At 47.0% G+C, this 27,390-nt stretch overlaps 1 protein-coding gene across 4 annotated transcripts in view; it reads left to right on the top strand.

The window, feature by feature from the left end:
- The window catches only part of IGF1R (insulin like growth factor 1 receptor), a 304,552-nt gene that overhangs the window by 222,441 nt on the left and 54,721 nt on the right, over positions 1-27,390 (top strand). For 3 of the 4 annotated variants that reach the window (XM_061394274.1, XM_061394275.1, XM_061394276.1), the window contains 3 exons: positions 16,960-17,272; positions 21,414-21,562; positions 24,743-24,887. In XM_061394274.1, coding sequence (XP_061250258.1) covers positions 16,960-17,272; positions 21,414-21,562; positions 24,743-24,887 — 607 coding nt within the window. Of the gene's footprint in view, positions 1-6,060; positions 6,110-16,959; positions 17,273-21,413; positions 21,563-24,742; positions 24,888-27,390 lie in introns of those variants that run through there. The other variant, XM_061394277.1, reaches the window with a different exon arrangement.

Consider the following 27,390-nt stretch of genomic DNA (forward strand, 5'->3'; position numbering starts at 1 on the left):
TTCCGACTCTTTGCAACCCAGTAGACTGTAGCCCGCCAAGCTCCTCTGTCCATTGGATTCTCCAGGCAAGGATACTAGAGTGGGTTGCCATTTCCTTCTCCAGAGGATCTTCCCAACCCAGGGATTGAACCTGCATCTCCTGCATTGGCAGGCAGATTCTTTACCAAAGAACCACCAGGGAAGCCCAAAGACTTATCTTAGGCAGATTATTATTCTTGATGTCCATCATTGTCCAGTGTGAAGATACAAGAAAGAAGCCCCAGATAAAGGAAATAGGACCATTGGCTGCTTTCTCCTGGCTGCCTTCGGTGTACACTGATTGTTTGTATGAATCAAAAAAGCAAGACGTGCCCCTTACGAAGGGGCAAAGCCACGTGGCCGCTGCTCCTCTGCTCCCACATGTGAGACCTGAAAGCCAGCCAGGATTTGAAAGTATTGGATTGGGATAATGTTATTTTTTTCAAAACACCTGGCTAATTTAATATGAAGTGTTTATACTTCATTTTTCTGACAGTGGGTTTTCCATGTAGGTGGTAGAAGATTTCCTGTTAAGTTTTGCAGGTTCCAGGGGAGGGGGGTTGCACGTGTGCCCTCTGTGGTCACAGGCACGAAGGGGATGGCTCAGTCCACTTCATTACCATGGCGTGGGCGGATGCAGGCCGCTGCAGAAGGTGTCCTTTCAACCCCTGGACTGTTGCAGGTTCACAGGTATGTTAATGAAAATTAATAGGAATGGCCTTTTTAGGAATTCCAAATATTGAGTCTTGAGGAAGGATCATCTTTCCCCTGAATGTGTGCTCCGGTTGGAATTGCTGTCGAGAGCACCCCGTGGGTGAAACGGATATTTCGAGCATGACTGAGCTTATTAAGAGCCTGAGGCGCTTCCTCTACCGGGGGTTTAGAAATTTCAAAGGATGGGGGTTGAGGAGGGAGGAATTAGGAGCATGCGATGTTGAGCTGGCAGGAGAGTGGAAGCAACAGGTTCAGTACTTATCTTCTGTGCTCCTGCAGAGCCCTGGCATGGGCTGAGGATGGGAATTTAGGAAGATAAGGTCTTACCATCTGTGGAGCCAGAGAAAGTGGATTTGGGGGACAGTTTAGAGGCTTTTATTTAGGAGGGGATGGGGAGAGGGCAGGGCGGTGGCCGGGGGATGATGAGAATACATTTAACAGGTTTTGCTTAGAGGAGAAGAGGTATATTTGTGCAGTGGGAGATGTGTGCAATTTGGAGGGAAATACCTGAATAGGCAGTTTCAGAATTGGAAAATGGGGAACAAAGCCATTTCGAAATTTCTGATAGTATCAGAGCACATTTGTGGATGGGTTATGGCAAGGGGTCCTGTGCTTTTACAGTTTGAGATCCTTCTCTTTTCTGGGGAGTGTGTGTGTTGGGCTGGGGGATGGTAACATCACATCACAGGGTGACTGGAGCCCTGGGCCCCAGGTCCTGGCATCAGCTCTCTGGGCTGAAGACAAGTGAAGCCAGATATTGATCTGAACTCCGAATTCTAGAGATGCTTTCAGCTCCAGCAGACGAGGAAGACTCCTTCCTTTGGGCGTTCGTCTCATTTCAGAGATGCTCCCAGCTCAGTGGGGAAGCAAAGCAAAGTCATGCAGCCTAGACTGGGAGTGAGGTGTGAGCCCTAGGTGAGGGGTCCTCCTGGGTGAACAAAAACCAAGGGATCTTTGCCTTTCCCAAGCCTGCCCCTTAAGGAGCACAGCATAGAGCCTGGCTCAGGCAATGAGCAAACGCTGATTTTAGCCTTTACCCTGGGTTTCAGGTCACTTTGATTGTTTGCAAAACATGTTCTGTCTTCGTCACTTGCCAGTACTTGTTCTCTCTGTGAGTAGAACACCAGCGTCCTGAGGGATGGGCTCGTGGGCCATCTGCAGCCAGGGTGGTGGCTTGCTTCCACGCCTCCCCGAGCCCTCTGCTCGGAGGTGAGGATGCCCTGGAATGTAGGTTTTCACAGGAAACTCGAGGAAGTTGCTACAGAGCTTAATCCTCTGAAGGAGAAAACAGATGACTTTTTAATATTTTCAGATCTTTGTTTTCAGTTTATTCAAGTCCAGGATTTTGGATAAAATTTTGGAAGAAAAGATTTATGCTTGAGGAGTCTACCTTTTTTTTTTTCAAGTGACTCGGCCAGTTTGAGGTTTTGTAGTTTTAGGGAAACGGTTAAGAAGTTTACTTGGGGAAGGAGAATCCTGTGTTCCGAAAGTAGCTCCCTGCTGACCCCTTCCGTTGCAGGCATGCTTTGCACACTCCTGCCGTGTGCCAAACGTGTGCGTCACAGGCACACTCGTTGGAGCCTGAGTGCAATTGGACCCCTTTATGTTTATGGACTTTTTGTGCAAATTACTTTAGTCTTGGAGCCAAGGGCAGAATGAAGGAATGATCCTCGGATGTGATTTCCAAGTTTGGGGCCTCATTTACGTTTTGCCTTGCCCTGCTTGTTTTTTTAAGATAAAGTTAGCCTGAGTGTTGTTTCATCTTTCAAAGCAGATTCCTCTGAACCCTGGAAATCAGACTGTAGGATACAACAGATAATGTTCAGGAGGCAGTTGAAAGATGAAGACGTGGGATGCAGGAAAGGTTGCTCAAACAGTCAAACAGGAGGGGGAGACAGAGCCACCCACCTCCCGGCACAAGCCAGGCTTGCTGTGCGTTGTCTCTTGGCAGGCAGGCTGCTTGCCATGATGGCGGGGCGAATGAGTGGCAGTGTCTGAAGGGAAATCCCTGGAATTTCCACCCAGCATTTCAGAGCTCACAGTAAGCTCTATCATATTTTGCTTCAGATTTCAGCTTTCTTAGAGCCCTAAGTGATGTTGGGTGGGCCTGCCGCAAAACCATTCACTTTATAATCTGGATAACACTCTGGGGGAAAACAGACACCAAAAAATCGGAAATGATACAAGGGAAAAATGATACTAGATATTTAATGGCTCAGAGAGCAAATAAAAATTCACTCTCAGATGTTTTATTAATTAATAGGAAAAGGCAGAAGACACCTGTGAGCCCATCTCTGTTGGGGATTTACAACTGAAACACTGTCAGTTAGCCGTGTGTGCAGGACATGCCTGTGACGGCACTTGAGTTGAACCAAGTATTACCTGTTATTTACGAAAGAGAGCAAAACCCCAAAATCTCAACTCTTAGTGTTTTAAAAATGGGGAGGAGTCTTATTAAACTTCAGAATCCTTCAGTCACCCTTTCTGAAGTATTGAATCTGGGTTTTTCTCGGTTGAAATGGAGAAAATGATAGTTTCTAACACAATTGGTTATCAGTATGAAATCTTAGCACTTTGCATACATTCTGGCCAGGTTCATAACATTTTTATTAAATGTGCTGTCCCACCATCCACAAAAAATAAAAACTAAACAAAATATAAATATGAGCCAACAGAATTCTGTGAGAACAGTAGGTTTTGTTTAATAGTAATCTTTGCAAGGACATGCCAACATTCTACATTTGTGTGCTTTTTCATGGCACTTTGGAATCATGAGATAGATTAAATGTAAGTTCTGCAAATTTGGGGGTGTCTGTGTGTCCAGTTCTCCAAAAAGTGATTCTCATAAAGTTTGTGTGGTAATTCCATTAACCAGAACATATGACTACCTGGGACACCTGTTCCTCCTTCTCTCCCTATAACAGGGTCTACTGTACTTTGAAAGTCTGGTGGATCTTTTGTGGTTTCTCAACAGTAGTAAAAATAATTTAACTCCAGGAAATAGAGCCAGCAATCAGATTAGATAACGGAAAAGAATAATGTGGCGTTCTAGCATAACAATATACTCCAAAATACATGTTTACAAGTCCAAAAGTGTGCCACCAGGAAGTAACAAGATCAAAGGAAAAACGACCAGAGAGGCTGGAGGGTAATAAATCACTGGAAGGTTGTGATCTGTAGTGGTTGTTATTCATGCTCCTTGGGTAGATTTAATTACAGAAAAGGGGGAGGGGTGGGCAGGCATTTTTCTCTCTAGTCACCTAAAAAAATTCGCAAAGCACAATGCTATGTTTAAAAAGCATAGACAGCTTCAAGGGCTTAAACAAATTTAAATTTATGCGCTCAGAACTTAAGCTCCCAAGAAGAAAATGGACCAAAGATGTTGAGAGACCGTTCATTCAAGAGGTACTACAGGGGGGTGGGGTGGGGGTGAGGGTGGAATCCAGGTGACCCAAGGGACCCAAGCTTACTAGCAGCCAGAGAATTGAGCGGAGATGCCTTTTTCCCCTTCTGACATCAGGAAAGAAAGGGAAAAAAAATGTAATTAGGGATCATTTTCCCCTTTTTAGGAAGACGTGCCCCACCTTGAGGCTGTAGCAAAGAATGGTACTATGATCCCCAGAAGAGTTTTTTTTTTTCAAAAGAGGTTTCCAAGGGAGCTTTGCAAAATTGTGAGGTCCTTGGCCAGATGGGTGTGCTCCCAGGGAGGCAGCTTTGGAGGGACTTGTCCAACACCTAACAAGAGGCTGCAGCATAACTCATCTACGTGTGCGGGTTTGCGTGTCCCAGTCTCCATCCACACAGACTGTAAAAATCTACCTCCACGGCGACCTCACGCGTTCTGTTATCACTGTCTCCTGGGGAGCGGTTCCGATGTTGACATACTGTATCCAAAACATTGCTGGTTTCTAAATAGTAGTTTCCCTGCGAGTGGCTGCCTTCAGTTGATTCATTTAAATTATGTTGACATAAATATTTATGCGTATGGAAAGGGGCTTTTTCATGTTTCGTTGAAGCATCGCACCTTTTGGACCGGCAGTTTCTACCAAAGTAAACAGGCAGCAGGGGAGTGTAGCCACAGTTGTGCAGCACGGAGCTGCTCGTGGGCATGTGCGGCAGGCAGCGTATCAGTAGCAGTGGTACTGGTCAACACCAGGGGGCGTGTAGTTGCCCAGAAATGGACCCTAACCCCCGTTTTAAGAGATGCAGCCAAAACCACAAAGCTGGAGGCCTCTCCCTCCGAGCTTGGTCTCCACTTGGACGAAACAGCCCCCAATTTGTCCCTGCGGGACACAGGCCTGCCTTGTTTGGAAATCAGCAAAGTTTAGGAGCCCACAATACCTCACATAACTCTGTGTACAGTAACGGGGAGTGGAAATAGGGCTGTGAGCACGCACAAGCAGACAAGTTATAAATATAGACTACTCTCTCAATTCCTCTTCAGTTAGTCATGAGGGGCAGTGTGAGTTTTATAAACTTATAAGGAATATACAAACAGTTCCAAATTTAAAATAACTTGGAGTAATTTTTAAGTGTGTGAAAAGAATATATATTTTTTTCCCACCCTGTCCATTTACTTGTCTGTGACAGCAGGTACCTCGTGTGCTCACGCCTGATGGTCACAGAACTGGGGAAGAGTCTCAGAAGAACTCCTCATCAGGTGGGGATGTTTCTCCTCCTCTTTGGAGAAAGATTCAAGGAGAGCTGGAGGGAGGGGTGAGGGGTGTGAGAGACCCTGTGCTTCCGTGTGGAGAAGCCGGCAGAGACCCCAGAGCAGGGGCAGGTCCGTGCTTCCGTGTCTCTTTCCCTGGTTTTTCCTCATATTAGAACTTGTCCGTATTTGTAAAAAATTTTTATACAGGCTTCGAATGTGAGTTCAGCAGAAGGAATCTTTGGAAGATGTTAGAGTACATTACGGAGAAGGCAATGGCACCCCACTCCAGTATTCTTGCCTGGCAAATCCCATGGACAGAAGAGCCTGGTAGGCTGCAGTCCATGGGGTCGATAGGAGTCGGACACGACTGGGTGACTTCACTTCCACTTTTCACTTTCATGCATTGGAGAAGGAAATGGCAACCCACTCCAGTGTTCTTGCCTGGAGAATCCCAGGGACGGGGGAGCCTGGCAGTCTGCCATCTCTGGGGTCGCACAGAGTCGGACATGACTGAAGCGACTTAGCAGCAGCAGCAGAGTACATTAGCACAGTTTGATTTTCTAAAGAGTATATTCTGTTTTATAAACACAGAGGCAGTGGAAGTCAGGCCCGCCCTCCCCTCTTAGCACCTGACTTTCTTCCTTTCCTTTTCCCTGCTTCCACTCTCCGGAGGCCTTTCTGAGAGGCAGCGTCGACTCCCGTTTGCCAGGCCCTCGTCCAGAGGTGAGGATCGTGAGGACACCTAGTTTTCATCAGGCAGAGCCGGCAGGAGGCTCTCAGACTGGAGGACCCTTCCTCCACAGGTTGCGTGGCTTCTCCTCTTATTTCCTACTATCAGGATGACAGAGTCTAGTCAGTGTGACAGGTTCAAGTCTCTCTCCCTTTAGAATAGATCCAGACTGTGAGTAGATCCTGGAGTCCGAATAGTTGATGGAAACATCAGCTTCTGATCGCTATGCCTGTGTTTCTCTCACTGCACAGGAACAGAAGGGCTTGTGGGGCCAGCGTTGTCGCCCGCGGGTCACCAAAGTCAAAATTTAGGAAAGGAAATGCAGGGGTGAGGGACTGATGCACCACAGCGCAGATGAACCTGGAATGTGTCGTCCTGAGTGGGAGAGTCAGACCCAGAGGATCCCGTGGGGAGCTGGCCCCGGCCATGGGCCCCCGGGGACCAGTTTCGGGGCAGACGCTTTCTCCACGGATGTTGGGCTGGGGGGCGGGGGGGCTTTCAGGATGATTCACACATTACATTTATTGTGACCTTTACTTCTACTGTCGTTACATCAGCTCCACCTCAGATCATCAGGCATTAGATCCCAGAGGCGGGGGCCCCCTGGTGTAGTATATGATTCAGTTTGTATGAAGTGTTCAGAAGAGGCAGATCTGTAGAGTCAGAAAGTTGATCGGTGATCGCCTGGAGCAGCGGGGCAGGGGAGGGGTAGACAGCTTCCTCTTTGGGGTGATGTTTGTATAAGTCTGTGAATATGGTAAAAGCCATCAATTTGTACACTTTAAATGGGTGAAATTGTGTATGAGTTCTATTTCAGTCAAGCTGTTATGAAAATTGTGAGGGAAGAAAAAAAAAAATCACAGCACCCACAGTAACCAAAACCAGCAGTTTAGCCAAAGGAAGATTCCTGGCCTGCCTTCTGCTCCTCACTTAGCTTTTGCTGTGAATTGGAGTCCTGCACTGTGTCTGCATTGATGGCTGCTCTTTCTTTACTCTTCCTAATTAGCTCTTGACATTTTTACTTAATAATGGTGCCCTGAATAACCTCCCTCTTGGTTTCTTTGTTGCCTCTTTTCTTTTTCTTCTGTGTTCTCAATAGTCTGCTCAGCGCTGCATATTAGATCCTGGAGACTACAGGGGTCCGGTGTTACTTTCTGTGGATGATCATTTCTTTTGCTCATTAATGAAATCCTCATAGATGCCTTTAGTAGCTAGTATGAAACATATCCCCAAACATCGTAGCTTACCTGTGTACTAGTCAGTAGGGATCTACTTGGAACTTGGCTATTTCTGTGATCTTAGATTATATATGTTTATGTGCCCAACCAAGGGGAAGGCACAGACCTGTTTTTTCTTTTTCCTGACCAAGGTTGGAGCCTTGCTGAGACATAGGCGTTGGCGAAGAGAGTGAACTCTGGTTATCTAATCTCATGAGCAAGACTTGTTTGGGTGAAAAGGGTTCTGTGGGTCACCGAGTCTCCCCGGGTCTGGCTGCTCTGGCTCCTGACAGCACACTTGCTTATATATGTGGTCGCCTTTGCCCCACAGAACATGCCCTAGGCGCCTTCTACAACAGGAGCCACTGCTTCACCATTGCAACTAAGCACTGAGGGCTGCTGATAGACTCATCAGGGCTCAGCCTTTGAGAGAGAGAAGAATGTCTTTGAGAGTTCTATTTGCTGTAACCCAGTTAATAGAGAATCAGATGGTGACTGCAGCCATGAAATTAAAAGGCGCTTGCTCCTTGGAAGAAGAGCTATGACCAACCTAGACAGCATATTAAAAAGCAGAGACATTACTTTGCCCACAAAGGTCCGTCTAGTCAAAGCTATGGTTTTTCCAGTGGTCATGTATGGATGTGAGAGTTGGACTATAAAGAAAGCTGAATGCCGAAGAATTGATGCTTTTGAACTGTGGTGTTGGAGAAGACTCTTGAGAGTCCCCTGGACTGCAAGGAGATCCAACCAGTCCATCCTAATTGAATATTCCAGTCCTGAATATTCATTGGAAGGACTGATGTTGAAGCTGAAACTCCAATACTTTGGCCACCTGATGGGAAGAACTGACTCATTGGAAAAGACCCTGATGCTGGGAAAGATTGAAGGCAGGAGGAGAAGGGGATGTCAGAGGATGAGATGGTTGGCTGGCATCACTGACACAATGGACATGAGTCTGAGTAAACCCTGGGAGTTGGTGATGGACAGGGAGGCCTGGCGTGCTGCAGTCAAAGAATCAGACACAACTGAGCAACTGAACTGAACTGAATAAATACATGGCTTCTCAGGTGGCGCTGTTGGTAAAGAACCTGCCTGCCAGTGCAGACAACTTAAGAGACATGGGTTCGATCGCTGGGTCAGGAAGATCCCCTGGAGCAGAGCATGGTAACCCACTCCAGTATTCTTGCCTGGAGAATCCCATGGACAGAGGAGCCTGGCGGGCTACTGTCCGTGGAGTCACAGAGAATCAGACACGACTGAAGTGACTTAACGCACACACCAAATAAATAATGAATGCTTAGTGGGTACATCATCCTTACTCTCACCTACATGCTTGACCCTTCTCCAGAGCATCATGTTTCGTGTTTTGTCCTTCCTCCAGACTAAGTGGTTCACCTTAAGGGGAAGAAAGAGGATATTGAGACTGGTGGTTTATTTTTTCCTGGTGGATGCCAACTTACAGAGAAAAGTGGCATGAGAAGAGCCCCCTAGCCTTTTGCTCTTGGACAGCAGAGCCTGGCGAGAACTTCGTGCCAGCATGGAGCAGAGCAGGGGAAGAGCCTGTCACCCAGTCAGATAGATCTGGGATCCAAGCCCAGGTTTCCAGCTTGATAGTTATTCACTTGGATGGTTAATGGCCCTGGAACGTTATAAAATCTCTGTGCTTCCATGTGGGCATCTACCGATGAGCATGATGCTACTGCCCCATGTGATCGTTAACATTAAGTTAAATAGTATATATAAGATTGAGTCCTGTGTTTAGACTCAGAGCGCATTCATGTAGGAGAGACTCCAGCAGCTATTGTGAAAGGACAGGAGCATTAGGTGGTTAGATGGTCGGAATGAGCTAGCTGGGTGGGACAATGGGAGTTACCTTGAAGGGCATACAGAAAGCCCTCAAGTGTGCCGCCTCGGTCATGGAAGACCGCCGCTGGGCTCAGTGCCCTGGTGCTGCAGCTGTTCAGACTGCTTCTGCAGCCTTAGGTAGGTTGTGGACAGGTGTTAAGGAGCAGTGATGTTCGTGTATGTTGAATGAACTGTGGCTTGAGTATGGCCTTCAGGAGGAGGCCAGGATCACAACCTTGGAATTTTGAGACTGAGCAACTGTCCAGGGCTATTAGGAGTTCAGACACCTGAACGAGGCCTGGGGGAGCGCCCTGTGGGAAAACGCATCCTGGGTGGCGGTGAGGAGGAGCTTGGTCAAGCAGGGTGTGGTTGGGCAGCAGCACTTTCTCTAAGGAAGAGCTCCCTGCAGCACTGCTGTGAGGCTCGCCTAGGTTTCTGAAGAGCAGTGCCTCAGACACGCACGGGATGATGGCCTCTTAACTTTGTTTCATCTCTGAGGATCGGGGCTTGATGAAAGGCAGAACGTGGCTGCAGAAGCCCTGGTGTGTTTGAACTGGGGCAGATCTAAGGGCTCCGGGAGCTTCCCACAGGAGGGTCTCTGCTCCTGCGTGTTCTGAAGCCACCTCCTGGCCCCTCGGAAGGAGTGAAGGCTGGAGAAGACAGTTGACGGGAAGGCAGGGGTGAGGAGGGAGGTGTACCACTTCCTGCCCCCTCTGTGTGCCTTGGTGCTGCAGAACGTCCATCTGCTGACCCAAAGATGCTTAGTTCAGGGCCCTTCCTCTTCGGAAGGAAGAGGACTCAAAACTGAGTCTTGAAAACCCCTTGAAAGACTGCAAGGAGGAACTCCTTTGTGCACTCTGGACTCAGGAGAAAACAAGCACTTTCAGGCTCACTAATTTATCGGTTCAGGAGCCAAGGTCTCCCTTTATTAACCAGCCTCTGCAGGCTCCCGAGAGCTCTGTTTGGGGATCTTCCTGCGTGCCCCTGGGTGCCCTCCCCATGCTCCAGTGCTCATGCTAGCCTTGATGCTTCCAACAGAGAAACTGAAGCTATCTTCAGGTTCTAACCATTACGTTGTCTCTTAGTCTGGCCACTATGATGATAGAATGTTTTCTCCTGCACAGGAGGTGGTTTCTTTGGCTTTGAGAAGAGAAAGCTTAGAGGGGATGCAGCTCTTCTTTCTGAATGTTTCAGACACCAGGGTTACCACCTGATTCCTCTTAATGGCTACAGTTTTCCAGGCAGAGAAGCCGGCTGAAATGAACTGGGGTTTCTAGGCAGTGATTCTCTGGAGTTTTCTGGTACCAGTTTCTCAAGACGGTCAAGACAGATTCTTCTTATCTTCCTTTTGAGAAAATTGTGCTTTACTCATTGTATGTATGATTTGTAAATATATATACACGTGCATACATGTGTGTGTGAGTGGAGCTCACACACTGTTGTGCCAGGTTTATTTCATGAGTCTTAGCATTTTTGTGTAAGCCTACTTTTCCACACTAGCTGACATATTTAGAGAACTCCAGACTAAAACACTGGGGTGAGACAGCTTCATCTTGAGCCCGGGAAGCCTCGCGGTTCCTCTCCTCTTTACCCCTTTGATGGTTTCTCTTCTTGGACTGGTGGGTGGAGAGGAGTGTGTGCCTGAGGTCAAAAGGCAGGAGAGATGGAAGAGTACTTGGCAGGATAAAAGGCCGTGGGCCCCCCTGGCCCGAGGTGGGCTCTCCCTGACCCTCTCTGCAGTCCCTCATGGCTCCTGGAGATGGGACACTCTTCAGTCCAGCTGGGACATCCCATCAAGGTGGCTCACCCACCTTCATGGCTGAAATGACCAGCATGGAGCTCCAAAGCGGCAGGGCCGTGCGTGCCCTCAGAAAGGACAGAGCCTTTCTGCCCTCGTGCCTCAACTCGTGCCACTTGAGTTGATGAGCAAAGAGGAAGCAGTGAGGCCCAGCCTCGCCTGTAGGTCCTTGGGATCACTTGTGAGGCTTAGAAGAGGAATCCTGTAGATGCATTATTATCCTTACTTAAGCCTGAGCTCTGTGTTAGGTCTATTAAGGAGTGGAGCAGGGAAGACTAGAAATGTGGGGCCCAGAATTCACAGGTGAATATACGGAAATCCATGTGAGCGGCCTATTTTAAGAGAACGTAGGTATCAGAAAGGCTCAGGGACTCTAGGCGCTGCTGGGCCCCGTGGGAGGTGGAGGCCTGCGGATCCCGGGTCCTGCCGGGCTCCGCTGCGTCCATCTGCTGACCGGGCCCCAGGGCACAGCATCCACGCAGTCCCAGGATTTCCCCATCTGTGCTGCTGCCCCTCTGTCTGCACCACTGCCAGGGCTCACCAGCCCTTTGCTTGCCCCTCTCGTGTTCCCGCTGCCATCCTCAGGAGCTGGGCTCTTACCTGCAGAACCTGCAGGACCGGGCTTGGCTGATGTCTTTAACGGTCAAAGGAGACTTACCCATCCTCCCAGCGAGCTGGCTCAGAGGTCTCTGGAGGAGAGGCCTTGGGTGGGCTTCTGGCTATGCTGAATGGGGCACTGCTGTGAGTCCAGCAGACGCAACTGGGGCTTCCCTCTCTTCCCCTCCCCATGGTGTCTAGTGGAATCAGCTCCTCTCCAGGCCAGGCAGGAAAACCACACACTCTCTGGACCACATGTCTCCCGGATGTACTTGGGAAGTTGAAGTGTGCTTTCCTGGAGTTAGCAGCCATTCACCTTAGTGCAGAGTGATGCTTGTCTCTTAGGAAAGGCACCCTCTTTTTATGGGGAACTGCGGTATGTCCCTTAGGGTACCCAGAAATACCTTAGAAAACCCTACACTAGTCTGGATTTTGATACAGAAACTTAACCTTATTTCAGTGTCCACGAACTGGTTCTGTCCTTTTGAAATTATTTGGGATAAAATGTTTGTGTTTTTTAAAGTCGTGTGACTAAGTGGTCCCTTTCCCATTTTTTTCTTCTGTGAAGAACTTGAGTTCTCCATCTTCTCTTCCAAAATATGCTTGTAAAAGTTTCTCTGAAGTAAAGATTGTTAAAGAGTTTATTGGCAAGAAAAGAGAGAAACGTTTTTAAAATCCCTAGAAAGAATTTAATAAATACAAGGACTCCGGGGAGGGAAGGAGAGAGTTAAAGGTTGATGTGTGTGACTTTTTTCCTGTTCCCCAAAAAGAAGAAAATGAGCTTTTAAGCGCAACACCTTGTTTTTATGGGATTGTGGCCCTGAACGAATCCTTTCAGTGCAGATGTGGGACCTGTTGTAAGCTTTCTTGACAGTTTACATAGGCGTTTGTTTTTATTTTTGGTCATTGTAAAAATTCCAATGACCAGAAAGATCTCACGGGCAAAATCCAGTCGCTTCCCCCTGCGTGTATTTGTTGGTTTATAGCACCTTCCGTTTTCCTTTTAGTCTTAGAGGCAGAAATGCCTTGCATCACGCCAGGTGTGCTCCTTATTCATGGAAGCCAAGGAAGACGTTCCTTCCTTTCTCCCATAGCTCTGTGATTGGAAATTTGGTAACTGTACTAAATTTTAAGTTTTGGCACTCGCGTGGAGCAGCCATCGTCTGCTGGCTAGACACACTGCCCGGGGCTTTTCAAGAAATCCCTTAATAGTCCTGAACACTAATAATATTTATATACATTGAGATGAGGCAAAATTTACAGCGGGCTTCTGGGGCTGGCTCCAGGACTCTCTAATCCTGAACTTCCTCGGGTTCTCCTGCCTGCCTCCCAGAGCCCTCGTGGATCGTGCTGCAGCCAGGGGAACTCTGGCTTCCACCCCTGAGTTTGTCCTCCAGCAAATGGTCCCCTTTCTCTCTCTCTCTCCCCATCACACCCTGTTTTTATTCCCCCAAAGTATTTGATATGTGTTTGTGCACAGTGGCGTGATGTACCGTGGAAGATCTATGGTCGCAATTTGTGATCCCTTTAAGAGGAATTGTTCTGTCTAGGAACAGGATTTTACCTAATTTAAGCTTTACCGAAATTCCTTCTGAGGCAGCTCCCGTTGCTGAAACAAAACCCTACCTCCCTAGCCCGTGTGTTGCTGTGGCAGGAATTGACTAATGGTGCGGTTCCATGCAGTGCACCCCCGGAGGGGCGTGTGCTGCAGAGGACCACTGCCCAGAGATGCCATTTCCGGTGCAATAAGGAGCAGAGTGCAAAACATTAGCCACAGATACTTGGTTAGGTTTTTTTTCTCTTTCTCGTACTGGAAATGCCCAACATTTGTGTTTGAGTCTAAGCATACCCAGGGCATTTTTATATGCTTTTAAATGCTTTTAGTCTTTAGCACTACATTAATACCTATTTGATATTGATGTCTGCTACTCATCATTTTATTGATATGTAACATTTTATTTAAATTGTAAGCAAGGGAAAAAGGGTTTTACAAGTAGACATTGTTCCTAGTTAGTCTCTGATGATGAGCATAATATTCTTAGCCACTGTTCGTTCCTCCAAACACAAGCCTGGTGGTGGTTGATGGCCAGTGAGCAGCCCTGGGGCCTTCCGTGCTCTGAACGGGGAGTGTGTGCTCAACATGGCAGATCTGTGCTACGACAAATGAGCATGGTTTCTGCAGTTAGTTTCATTTTTAACCCTGTGAACCTCACAGATCGATTGTATTACAGGAACTCGGTAGGGACGGTAGAACATTTCTCCTCTGGCTTGATCCCGCTTCTTCTAGCACGGCCCCCTCTGGCCATCATACCCTCTGTGCTGCTGCCAAACGACCTCTTTCTACCGTGAAAATCAGACCGTCGTGTTCTCCTGCCCGAAATCTTCAGTGATGCCCACTGTCCGCCACTGAGCCAGAGTGCCTTGGACAGGCTCCCGAGGCCTCTCTGAGCTGCCCTTCTCCTCTCTCCCAGCATCACCTGTTACTGGATCCCTGCCATCTTCACGAGCACCCACTTCTCCCATCGCAGCCACTTAATCGCTTTTACACATGATTTCATCTGTTCCTCAGCTTTTAGCTTTCAGCTCCAGCCTTTCACACCTATGTGAAGCCTTCCTGGGCACCCAAATGCCCAAGGCAGGCTATGTACCACCACTTGATTCGTGTGCTTACCTGGTATATTATCCACCCCTTAAGAACAGGGTCTGGCACACAGCTGCAGTGCACACTCAATAAATAGTTGCTAGGTGGATGATTAAATGAAGGATAGGTAGTCTTAATCTCTCTTGTTTTTAGTTTAAAAACCTGAACTTAGGATTTGCAGAGTTATTCTTTCTCTAGATCTTGGGCCTTGAAGTTACCTCTATAATAGATATTTTGAACTTAGGCATTTAATCTGTAATTACTAGATCAAGTGTGATACCTGAGAGTCAAGTGTGTGGCCTCTGTGTGTGCATTTGCTGCAGATACAAGTTGGTGGTGTCAGCTTCAAGATGATGCTTTCCATAGACACAGCATTTTAGGAACTCCTACAACAACAGGCTTTTTTGATGTGACTGGAGATAGTTACTCCTTGTAATTGATTGGGTAGATTAGCTTTTGGAAACAGCCAGAAATCATTGAGAGGCAATTCTAGTAAACAACAATGACATAAACCAACAGTCACTGTCTTCTTCTTTGCTTATACATGGCTCTGAAGGCACTTCTCAGATGGGATTTGTTCGGTTGCATCTAACAAATAGCAGGCACTTAAACACGACACAAGTTTCTTTCTTATTCATGTAAAGAAGTCTAGAGGTAAGCAGTCCAGGGTCAGCCTACTGGCTGCACAGTCGTGAAGGACCAAGTTCCTTTGGTCTTGCTGCACTGTTCTTAATGGGTCACCTCATGTTCTAGTATGGTTGCTTGAGCTTCAGTCATTACACCTGTATCCCAGCCAGCAAGGATGACGGGCATGCCCCTTTGTTTGAAGCACTTTTCTGGGAAGTTCCACCCCAAACATTTGCTACTAGCTAGAGTAAACTCAATGTTTACTCATTAGCTTAGAACCTAGGTTGCTTTTAGCTACAGGAGCGGCCGGGAGATGTTATAGCTAGCTAGGTGGCAAAATGCCCAATTAAAAATCAAGGTTCTATTACCAAAAGACATAACAATGAATAATGGAAGGTCACCTCTTTGTCTCAGTCAAAAGATGATGATCAGAGGAGAAACCTGCAAACATTTTTTTTAAGCCTGACAGTATCATAAGAACTTGTTTTTTCCGAGGTGACAGTATTCATTTGAACGTCCAAGTTCTGACAGCTGTTTTTAAATGCACCTTTTGGCAATAAAATAGGTACTCCTATGCAGCTACCAAATGTGTATATTGGTACCAACTTCCCCGAGGACAGTTCAACCCAGCAAGGCTAACTCTGGAAATTGATTCTATTGAAATAATTAAGAATTCTCATGAAGACTGACTGCTCATTGTCCTAATAAAATGTTGGGAATAAATGAAATGTCTAATAGGAAACTGATTACAACTTATGATGTACTATACCATGGGATGTGATGCAGCTGTTAAATTATTGTCGAATTCACAGTATGTTATGCCAAAAAATGCTTTTAGAATGACTTGATCCTTTTTTATAGATGTTTACATTTGTGTGTGCATGCACGTGCATAGAAAATGATCTGGTGGGGGAGTCTTCACGGAGGTACAGATAAAGTGCCATTGTGGACAGGTAGACTAGGTGGTCAATGTAGTTTTTAATCTGATTTCTGATTTTCTTCATCTTTTTTATTATAAAGAAAAACAGTAATAGAAGCTTTACTAAATAATGCATGTCAGAGTCAGTAATCTACATATTTAAATAATTTTGTGTTTTCCAACTCATGGAAAAAGTAGGAAGCAGATAATGCAAACCAGATTTCACATTTTGTTGACTTGCACTTTATTCGCTAGTAAGGCTAACAGAGAGTTAGTAAGGCACCTTTGCTAGTAAGGCACACTGCTCTAACACCCCTCGAGTGTGGTCCTTATGGCATTGTTATAGAAATAAATGCCAGCTCATCTGTTTGGGACAAGAATTGTGGTTCTCTGGCTTTTTTAGATACTCCTTTCACTTATCTTTAACGTAGAAGGGCTCACAGGAGATGGTTTGTAATGATATCTTATGGTCGTCTGGGCTGGAGACACTGCCCACCCATCTTATATGTGAGAAAAACCATCAGACATGGGGGCTTCTCTGTGATCTATTAGGTTGTGGTACATGCATATGTTAATATCCTTGTTTATCTGGGGTGAGACCTTTGGTATGATACAAGCAGATACAAACTTTCTAAAGCTAATTTGTCAACCCCTATAGTATCATCTTTAGCACATACTAGTTTTAATGTTTTAAAAATAAATGAGCATTTCTGAACACTATTTAAAGATATTTACAGATATCAGAAATAGTTAAGGATATTTCAGTAAGGAACACATGCAAAATGCAGATTGAGTAGCGCATATAATGGCTTCTAAAGTAACAATAAACTGCACGGTCCACGTAGTGCTTCCGGGGTACCACCCATGCCTCCACGTAGTGCTTCCGGGGTATCACCCATGCCACAGGTAACCTTCCAAGATGGGGGCTACTACCGCGTTTTGTAGATGAGAAAGAGGATCAAGGTCAGAGATCGTTAAGCACTCCTCCAAGACCAAACAGAGTAAACTAGTAGAGGCTGGATGTTAAACCCTGCTCACCTGGCTCGAAATGCAGAGTACTTGCTCCCTGCCCCAGCGAAATTCTCAACATGTAACACTGGGGATTCAAGCTTTGGGGCCCCGGCGGGTGGCTGGTGGCTTGGGGGTGCCGGGTGGGGGCCCCAGCGCCCAGAGGCCTCACACCCTGCCTGTCCCCACAGTGTGCCCCAGCGCGTGCGGGAAGCGGGCGTGTACGGAGACCCATGAGTGCTGCCACCCCGAGTGCCTGGGCAGCTGCAGCGCGCCCGACAACGCCACGGCCTGCGTGGCCTGCCGCCACTACTACTACGCCGGCGTCTGCGTGCCCAGCTGCCCGCCCAACACCTACCGCTTCGAGGGCTGGCGCTGCGTGGACCGCGACTTCTGCGCCAACATCCCCAACGCCGAGAGCAGCGACTCCGAGGGCTTCGTCATCCACGACGGCGAGTGCATGCAGGAGTGCCCGTCAGGCTTCATCCGCAACGGGAGCCAAAGGTCAGTGTGGGCGCGGGGAGGCGCGGCCTGGCTCCATCCGGGCGTGGCCCTGGGGAGGCTAAGGGAGTCCGGGGCACTGCAGAGGGCCGGCGTGACTCCGGCTGCTGATGGCGCCAGGCGCGATGGGCGGGGCTTCTGGTTTGGAAGCAGCCAGCCTGGACGGTTGGAATGAAGTACCTGATTTGCTGACTCCGGTCCCAGGAGGTCCCTGACTCCCTGTGTGCATGCGGGGCTCTCCCCTAGAGCCCGTGGGTAGGGGAGACTATAGACTGAGGTTTTCTCACCTCCAGGGCTGCTCAGCGCTAGACCAGTGAAGGCTTTGGAAGTGCAGGAGGGAAGTGCAGAAGAAGAGTAACCCCACCAGCATCCGTGAGGCAGTGAGCAGGCATAGGCTCTTACCAAGCAGTGTGCTCCATCACTTGCCACACACACACACACACACACACACACCCCTTAGCGCTGGCTTGAGCAGGTATAGGCTCTTATCAAACAGTGTGCTCCATCACTTGCCACACACACACACACACACACACACACACACCCCTTAGCACTGGCTTGAGCAGGCATAGGCTCTTACCAAGCAGTGTGCTCCATCACTTGCCACACACACACACACACACACACACCCCCACACCCCCACCCACCCACCCCTTAGCGCTGGCTTCCGCCCTCCACTCTGAGCAAGAAGTGTGCTCCGTCCCATTGCTACGCAAACAGTCTTCACGCTCCCTCAGTTTTCTCTGTCTCACAGCATCCCTCTCGTGCATGCCAACCGGACTCCTGTGAAGCTGTTATTGGTTTTAAGTTTTTGAAAAAGCAATGCCAGGGTTCTTACAAAAAAGCAATACCAGGGTTCTTAGAAAATACAGGACTATAACCCTGCAAGCACGATAAGGCTTGAGACCTGGGGTTGCTGATCCTGCCTCTGGAGCAGAGCAGAGAACTCTCAAGGAGTTCTTCTGATGGAATGGACTAAAAATGCCTGCTTCATGACTACACCAGAGGAGCCTTCCATTTCGGGTTCTTAAAAAATAAATCTATTCTACAAATATAAAATACCGCTGGAAAAGGAAATCTTCATTTTGAGTGTAATGTGTAATTTCCCTTCTGTTTGCTGCCTTCTGTTTCTGCAAACCTCCTCAAGCAAGTCTTGATAAAGGGGCATCTGTTTCCGGTGTAATATTTGGAGATGTTGCTCCTTCCATAGGCTTAACTTCAAATCAGAGATAACACTCACGTTGTTGCATAATATCAAATGTAGAACATTCTGCCTGTCATCATTGCTGTAACAACTATAATAGTAAAAATTACTCTAAATACTTTAAAATGGTAAATGTGCCAAGGATACTGGTGAACTGTGGAGTATACGTATTCCACCCAAAATAAGTCTGCCACATTTTTCTCACATTTTATTGGCAGCCCTAGAACTTAAAAAGGCTTTGCCAGTCCCTGGGCAGTGCCTGGAACCCAGTTTAGGCTGCGCCACACTTCCTGCCCAGACTCACAGGACTCGGATGCAACTTTAGTCACTAAATCGCCACTGTCACGGACTTTAGCCACTAACTTGCCACTGTCGCAGTTCCTCCCTGGGCTGGGGGCTGAGATGGGGCAGCTGGTGCATGGCCGGGGACTTCTTTGCCCTGCGGGTGTGTGTCTTTTGATGCTGGAGGCTTTCAGTCCTTTGCAGCTGCCATAGCTGTGGGTGAAGTAGGGGGCGCTGTGCACTGTGACCGTTTCTCCTGCTGTAATTCATTCTTTGAAGAATTAAGCTCTTATTTTTCCTACTCGTGCTTGCAGTCAGTTCAGAGTTACAGATCTGCCTTTTTCACTTTAAAATAAAACACCATCAAAAACTAATAACACCCCACCCCTCAGCCTTTAAGGCCTATTTGACACTTATTTAAAATATTTATTTTTTAATACTGTTTCTACCCTCTCTGTACCAGGATGGACTTGAGGAAGCTTAAACTATAAACATGTAATCAGAGCACTTCCTTAGACAAACATTTTTTAAAGTACTAGCTGATTCCTAGACATTTTAAGAAAGGTGTTTGGTTCAGAAATTGCTATTTGAATAAAATGTCAGGGGAACAAAACACACACTTAACCTACAACCCAGAAGTTACCCTCCTGAACGTTTATTCCAGAGAAACGAAAACTTAAGTTCCCACAAAAACACGTACACAGCCGTGGGTAGCAGCTTTAACAGCCAAAGCCTGGAAATAGCACAGACGCCTCACAATCGGTAAATGGCCAAGCAAACCGTGATCCATCACACCATGGAATGTCAGTCAGAAGTAAAAAGAAACAAACTATTCAAACACACACAACATGGATGGATCTCAAGGACATTAAGCTGTGTGAAAAACAAAAAACCAGTCTCACAAGGTCAACACACCAGATGATGACATTTATGTAAGATTCTGAAAATAACATCATTACTGAGACCGAGAATGGGTGAGTGGCGGCCCCGAGTTGGAGGCGTGGGGGCAGGCTGACCAAACGGGCAGCACGCAGGAGGTGTTGGTGGGCACGGGCCGGCTCGTGGTGGTGGTTACTCCGGTGATAGGGTGGCGTGGGAGTGTATTGTGCCTGTGTGTTTCCTGGGCTTGATGTCGTATTGTCATGGTACAGGAGGGAGCCATCAGGGGGAACTGGGTCAAGGGTACACAGAACCCCTCTGTACAACTTTTGTAACTTTCTGTGTGTCTGTAATTATTTCACACCAAGTTTTTAAAAAGGGAGGTGGGGCATTATATAGTATGTAGGTAAGTTAGAGAAGGAAATGGCAAGCCACTCCAGTGTTCTTGCCTGGAGAATCCCAGGGATGGGGCAGCCTGGTGGGCTGCCATCTATGGGGTCGCACAGAGTCGGACACGACTGAAGTGACTTAGCAGTAGCAGGTAAGTTAGAAGCAATAAAAGACCAACAAGGAATGCTGAGGAAAATCTGCTGCAGACTCTAGAAGTGAAAGTGTTGTGATGTCAGAGAAAGGGGGTACCTCCATTGCTATGGTCGGCCCATTTCCTCTGGAAACCTTCCCTCCTGTTTTCCCGACATGAAATAAGAAAACAGTAGGGATACCATGTTTATCTATAAGCTTTTAAACAAAGCCCTTCATCTTTGCCTTAGATATGCAATAAAGTTCAGTGATGGAGGGCGGTACTTAATGCTAAGAGCTTTAACTGACACTGCTTTCCTGGATGTTTCTCACTTCGTGAAGTTTGAAAGATCATTCAAGAATAATCATGTAAATATAGTGGCTCTCCAGTTCACCATCCTATTACACACACATCCCATAATGTTGTATCATTTATTTTGTTGGGAAATTGACCCAGCTTCCTGCGGTTCAGAGAATTGGATTAGTGTTTTGTCCACTATTCCCTAAATAAGGAAAAGTATCAAGGTCACTCGCTAGTCCCTGGCTGTTGGTGGGCTTGTGGCATGTTCAAGACTGCATGTGAAATAGGAGCTCATTATGAAGCAATGGAAGTTCCCGTTTTTATTGTGTATGCAGCAAAAACAACATTTGGATCAATTTACAAGTTTCTGCCAAACACTGTCAAGAAATTATTTCAGTTGTGCTTTAGCAAGAAAATAATGGATCTGTGCTACAGCACGTGCCTTCTGAAATCCCCCACTGGGCCGCCGGCCACAGGAGTTAGCTTCCGGTTGGCGGCGGGGACACTGCTGTCCCTTCGGCGTCCCCATCCACTCTCCCAGCAGCTCCTCCGGGGTGCACCAGCAGGGCCCGTGACCTCAGAGAGCAGCTCTGTTCTTCTTGGGATCCCCCGGTGTCTCCCTTCTGCAAGGCTGTTTGTCTCCACGTGGGACCAGCTGGCTCACCAGCCCCAGCCTATGATACACACATGCCTCAAGGGTGTATCATGTGTTCTGTCTGGAAGCAGGCAGCACGCTTTTCCTTTGTAGGCAGTTTCTCCTTTTGATTGCCGTTTGAGTGGCTTACCCTGGGTAGGCTTGGCAATGAGAAACAGCACGACCACTTGAATGCTTCTGCCAGTTGCTTTCTGTAATGTGGACTATAGAGACACCTGGAATAAAAGCACATCTTTTAAGAATTTTTGTAATGTAGGAAGACAGACTCAGCTCTCAGTGTGTTGGGTTGTTTTATTTTCAACAGCATGTACTGCATCCCTTGCGAAGGCCCTTGTCCCAAAGTGTGTGAGGAAGAAAAGAAGACAAAGACCATTGATTCTGTCACTTCTGCTCAGATGCTCCAAGGATGCACCATCTTCAAAGGCAATCTGCTCATCAACATCCGACGCGGCAGTAAGTATTCCCTTTTCCTGGAAGAGAGGGCCAGACCTCTCGGTTTTTTTTTGTTGAGCTTTTCCTACTCGTCCGTGACTCACAACTAAACTATGGGCCTAGAAAAACAACATGGTGTGTAAGCCACATGCTCGGGGCCCCTCCTTTGAGCATCCCTCAAAGATTAAAAAGAGAGCAGGAGATTGAAAGGCAGTCGGCATTTTAGCCACGGGCTCAGCGTTTGTTTCTGCACAGGGTCATCCTTCATCTCTCTTAAGTCACATCTTATGCAGGATGTTCATGTCTCAACACATGCAAACCCCAGGAGAGACGGATGGATCAGAGGTGTGACTCAGCAGTCTCCAGCCAGAGCCAAGGCCTCAGAGCTTTAAGTCCAGAGAGTCTTGGTTCCTTGGATGTGTGGAAGAGACTGAGCAAGGGAAAGGTTTAATGATGTCAGTTTAAAGTTTTATTCAGTCCAAAACTGGCCCATCTCCAAATTTACTTCTGACAACCAAGAGAGATACAAGCATATTACATCAGCATGCATTTGAAGCTTCAGTCTCACCATCCTCTGTAGGATTCCCCACTGTTTGCAGTAGATGGTGTTCCAGGCAATTGCATGTGCGAAGCATTTCCGGTTGACTTATCTGGTGATATTTTCAGTTCTAATCTGTAACTGACAAAGGCTTCTAGTAATAGTGCCTTAAATTCTCTACCACTGGAACCACTTGATGAAGGCACCGATAGTTTCGTCAGCTGGGAGAAATATAGTAAGAAGGTGTTGAGGTTGAAAGGGACTTTTTTACTAAATTCTTAAAAAAAAAAAAAATTATATGGTTTGAGGGGCTTCCCTGATGGCTCAGGTGGTAAAGAATCTGCCTGCATTTTGGGAGACCTGGGTTCCATCCCTGGATTGGGAAGATCCCCTGGAGAAGGTCATGGCAACCCACTCCAATATTCTGGCCCAGAGAATCCCATGGACAGAAGAGCCTGGTGGGTTACAGTCCATGGGGTCACCCAGAGTCGGACACAACTGAGCGGCTCAGCACAGCACGCAGCATTCTGTGCATTTACTTTCCCTTAATATTGATACTATTTGTACAGTGAGTGAGTGTTATTCTTAGGATTTAGAGATAACAGCATCAAGCTTTTTGCTTAGTTTTTTGAATTTTCGATAGCCCTTTATTTTCACAACAACCTTCACCACTTCACAACAGAGATAACTTTATTTCCACACAGCTAGAATTTTATTACTTTCATGGTATTCTGAAGTTTTATTCTTTCTGCTCTTACTAGATTTCCTAATTTCTCAAACAGATTTCTTCATTTCCTAGAACGTACCCTTTAAGTGTGTAAAAGTGTTAGTCGCTCAGTTGTGTCCAACTCTTTGTGACGCCATGGACTGTAGCTCACCAGCTCTTCAGTCTGTTGAATTCTCCAGGCAAGAATATTGGAGTGGGTTGCCATGACCTTCTCCAGGGGATCTTCCCAATTCAGGGATTGAACCCAGGTTTCCTACATTGCAGGCAGATTCTTTACTATCTGAGCCACCAAGAAAGCCTTAAGTGCCTAACCCTTCTTTTATTTTCATATTTCTGTCCTCAAAATAGGAGAAGGAAATGACAACCCACTCCAAGATTCTTGCCTGGGAAATCCCATGGGTAGAGGAGCCTAGTGAGCTACAGTCCATAGGGTCGCAAAGTTGGAAATGACTGAATGAGTATGCACACGTGCATCCTCAAAATATTTTTTAAAGACTTTAATCCGTGAATCAGGAAGTATAGTTTACTATATAGTTTGAGGAGGAATTGGTACATATTTGTGTGTGATCATGCAACGTGGCTTCCAGTTCATGTCCACGGCAGGCAGTTGGTTGGGCATCTTATTGGAAAGGCCCCTCTTCAGCCTTGACTGAAAGGCGTGAGTCCCACCACATGTTTTATTCAGAATCTCTTCCACGAAACATCAACTGTAGGCAACTGCTAGTCTTTACAACGTGAATTTCTCCATTTCTCTTGGGAAACCATCACACTGTCCAGAAACACAGGGCCTTGCCCTAGAAGCTGCTGCTTCTAAGTTGCTTCAGTCGTGTCTGACTCTGTGCGACCCCATAGACGGCAGCCCACTGGGCTCTCCTGTCCCTGGGATTCTCCAGGCAAGAACACTGGAGTGGGTTGCCATTGCCTTCTCCAATGCATGAAAGTGAAAAGTGAAAGGGAAGTTGCTCAGTCGTGTCCAACTCTTAGCAACCTCATGGACTGCAGCTCACCAGGCTCCTCCGTCCATGGGATTTTCCAGGCAATAGTACTGGAGTGGGGTGCCATTGCCTTCTCCGTGCCCTAGAGGACAGTATCCTTATTCTTTGATGTTTATCAGTTGAAAGCAAAGCAGAACCTTTTATTAACTAAGCCTTCACAGGTCATACACAGTACAATTCCATTGGTTGAACCGCACCCAATTCATTATAGTATGCCTTGTAATTTTGGCATAAGTTGAACTGAAGTTTATGCTTTTTACTTACTATGAGAAAAAGGCTGTAAGAGTAAATACACTGTTCATACAGCTTGTCATTTTTGCACATGTGTTAGCAATGATGTTCCCAACTCTTTTCCACCTGTGAGAATCATGTATGTGCATTATAGAAAATTTAGAAGCGTAGAAGTGAATTATTGAAAATTACCTGCCAATAACCGTTGTTAATATTTTGGTGCATTTTCTTGCAGTCTTAGTAAGATGGAGTCTTTAAATATAGATCCCTGTATCTTAGGAACTAGGAATGCAGCAGAAGCAGTTCCTAGTGAGACCAAGAAAACATTGTTTGTTTAGTCATGCCCTTCTACTCTGGAGGCAGTGCTGTTGACAGAGCATATTAGAGATGTTCCCTGGATATGTCCGCCTTAGCTAATTGGCAGTCTGGTGTTTACGATTTTACATTCTGTTAATCAGCCTGGGAGCTGCAGTCCTCAGGCTTCTAGAAACTGCCCTCCCCCCGCCTCGGGGGCCCATCCCAGGCATTGGGAGTTGAAAGCCACACTTAGGGAAACGCATTTTTGACCACGGGCAGGGATCCTGGGAGGCCTCGCATCTCAGGGCACCGGGGAAACAAGAGCTGTGCCGAAGTGCTGCCCACACAGGTCTGCGAGAAAACGTGTGTCCCCCTGTGACAAGGCGCGCAGTAACCCTGTCCCCCTGCCGCAGACAACATCGCTTCGGAACTGGAGAACTTCATGGGGCTCATCGAGGTGGTGACGGGCTACGTGAAGATCCGCCACTCCCACGCCTTGGTCTCCTTGTCCTTCCTGAAGAACCTGCGCCAGATCCTAGGGGAGGAGCAGCTAGAGGGGTAAGAGCTTCGCGTTGCAGCAGCTGATGCTCTCCCGCCACCGCCACTTACACACGCTGCCTTTAAGGTTTTCTCGTTAAAAAGAAGCAGCAGTGCCCGTGGTGGGGGCGCCCTGCGTGGGGCCGCCTCCTCGCGCGGAGTCTCCTGCAGTCAAGATTCTCCATCCTTGAGCCTGGGTCCTGACCCATCTGGGGGTGGGTGTCTGCCTGTGTGCTGGCAAAGCAGCAGACAGGGCCGTGGAGGGCACCAAAAGCACTGAGATGGGGGCTGAACGGCTCACCTCTCCATGAAACCATCGTCCCGGGCCCCTTAGCTCCCTCTGGATGCTGTGGTCCACTTCGTAAAAGCCATTCCACCTTTTCAGATGTGTTGGAACACCAGAAATACGGAGACGTATGAACAGTTCATTTGGTTACAAAGAAATCTTGACTCACAGAATTGTTTCTATTGATCAGCTCATAGGATTTGTGCTACTGGTAGAACGTTTGCCTTCTGCAGAGATGCGCTTTGTGATAAGGGTTTTAGCCTTGCCCAAGGCCATCCACCGCTTGAGGAATGAAAATAGGTGCTTCGATCGCTGCGCACACATGGGCAGTTTCCCTCCCGAATTCACCCCAGGTGTTCCTGTGCACATGCACTTCTCTTCACAGGCTCCCCTTTAAATATAATTCTTGTATTGCTTTAAGCTAATGCTTCGAAATAAAAGGAGACATCCATTAATGAGTTAACTCCTTCTAAAGAGAATTTGGGGAAATAATTTAGGAAAGCAAGAGGTGGGAAGGTCATGAGAAAGGTTGTCTTTGCTGATTTATGTGCCCCGATGGATAAAGTTACCACATAAGGGTTTCCTTACAGCCCTCCTGCTTTTCTCAGACTCACTCTCAGTCAGTCTTAAATTCTTAAAATTCCATCATCTGATATAGCCAAAGAGAGGGGGCAGCACTTCATTCCATCCCCGAAAAGCATACTGTCCTCCCCGCTGGGAACCCTGTTTCTTTCGAAAAACATCTTCCTCCTGGTGAATCCACCAAGGCTGCTGCTGTGCTCAGCCCGATGTCCCAGGTCACCAATAGAGCAAGCCAAGGCTCTGCCAGTTTGAGGTGATAGTTATTGTTGGTTGTAGTCAATTTTAAAATGAATTTTAGCACAGCTATTTTTCCTTTTCCTCCAAGTAGGTTTTTCTTGAAACTCTGGTGATGGTAAGCACCCTTTCTTTAGCATATTGGTACCTGCAGGTTTTCCTTCTGCTTGAGGATACACTTTTTTCCCCCAGGTTGAGCAAGTGATATAGACAGAGGGGAGAGCTAGCAGGAGAGTTCAGTTAATTTTTACTAGGAATTATTACATGACGTGATTACCTATCAGTTGTGTGTTAACTAAAAGTATTATGCACTCAAGTGTAGCTGAAATTAAAGTGTGACTCTTATTTGCAAAAATATTTATGACGTATTTCTTATTATCTGAACCTTGTGTAAAGCCAGAAGCCCCAGTAGGGTCTTCTTACAGATAGATGCATATCGTCTCTTAGGTGTTTGGGCCACTTCCAGGCTCAGGGAAGTTTCAGGCCTCCCCTGATCTTAGTACTTTATTTGTCAGGGGATGGCAATGGTGAGCCTGCTGATCGTCAGTAGTCCTGGTTGCTCTGAGGAGACTGAGCGTCCAGCCTTGGATTTCTTCCTGCCATTGCTGGGAGGAAGTGCTCTCTAGCTGGAGCACTTGAGAACCTAGCTTCTCTACACGAGAGCTGTGTTCCTTTGACTGCCTTCCTCACCCATGACCAAAATGGTCTGGGTAACCTTGCTTGTGATGAGTGCCCCTGCAGCTGGCTTTGGCAGTAGCAACTCAATTCTGTATTTCTCCTCCTCAGACTTAGGAAGGAGGTTAGGTCCAGCCCCTTCACCTGCTCCCCTCACTCCTATAAGAAGAGTCACACAGATACAGAGACCAAACGCGTGGTTACCAGCAGGGGAGGGGGATTGGGGTGGGGAGTACAGGGATAGGAGATTAGGAGGTACAAACTGTTACGTATAAAATAAGTTACAGGGAGGGATAAAATGTGCAACACAGGGGACATAGCTGATATTTTATAATAACCACAAATGGAGTGTAACCTTTAAAAATAGTGGGGATTTCCATGGTGGTCCAGTGGTTAGGAATACAGGGGATGCAGTTTTGATCCCTGGTCACGGAATTAAGATCCCACAAGCCACGTGGTATGGCCAAAAAAAAAAGTGAACTGTAAAAACTATGAATCACTATATGTACACCTAAAACTATAAAGAATGCAAAATAAACTTTAAAAAGAGCCAATCTTCCACTCAAACCTTAAAAAAGAAAGGAAGAGTCCAAAGGAAGCAGAAAAGAAAGGAAGATGATAAATAGATAAATGCCAGCAGTGCTGAGCGAACTTTGCAGAGTGCCACAGGGGAAGAAAAGGCACATGCCACGGGCATGAAAAAGAGTCAGATATCTGATTGAGAAAGATCAGACAGGCTTCTGAGAA

Source organism: Bos javanicus, chromosome 21 (assembly GCF_032452875.1).
Source record: "Bos javanicus breed banteng chromosome 21, ARS-OSU_banteng_1.0, whole genome shotgun sequence".
NCBI classification, from domain to species: domain Eukaryota; kingdom Metazoa; phylum Chordata; class Mammalia; order Artiodactyla; family Bovidae; genus Bos; species Bos javanicus.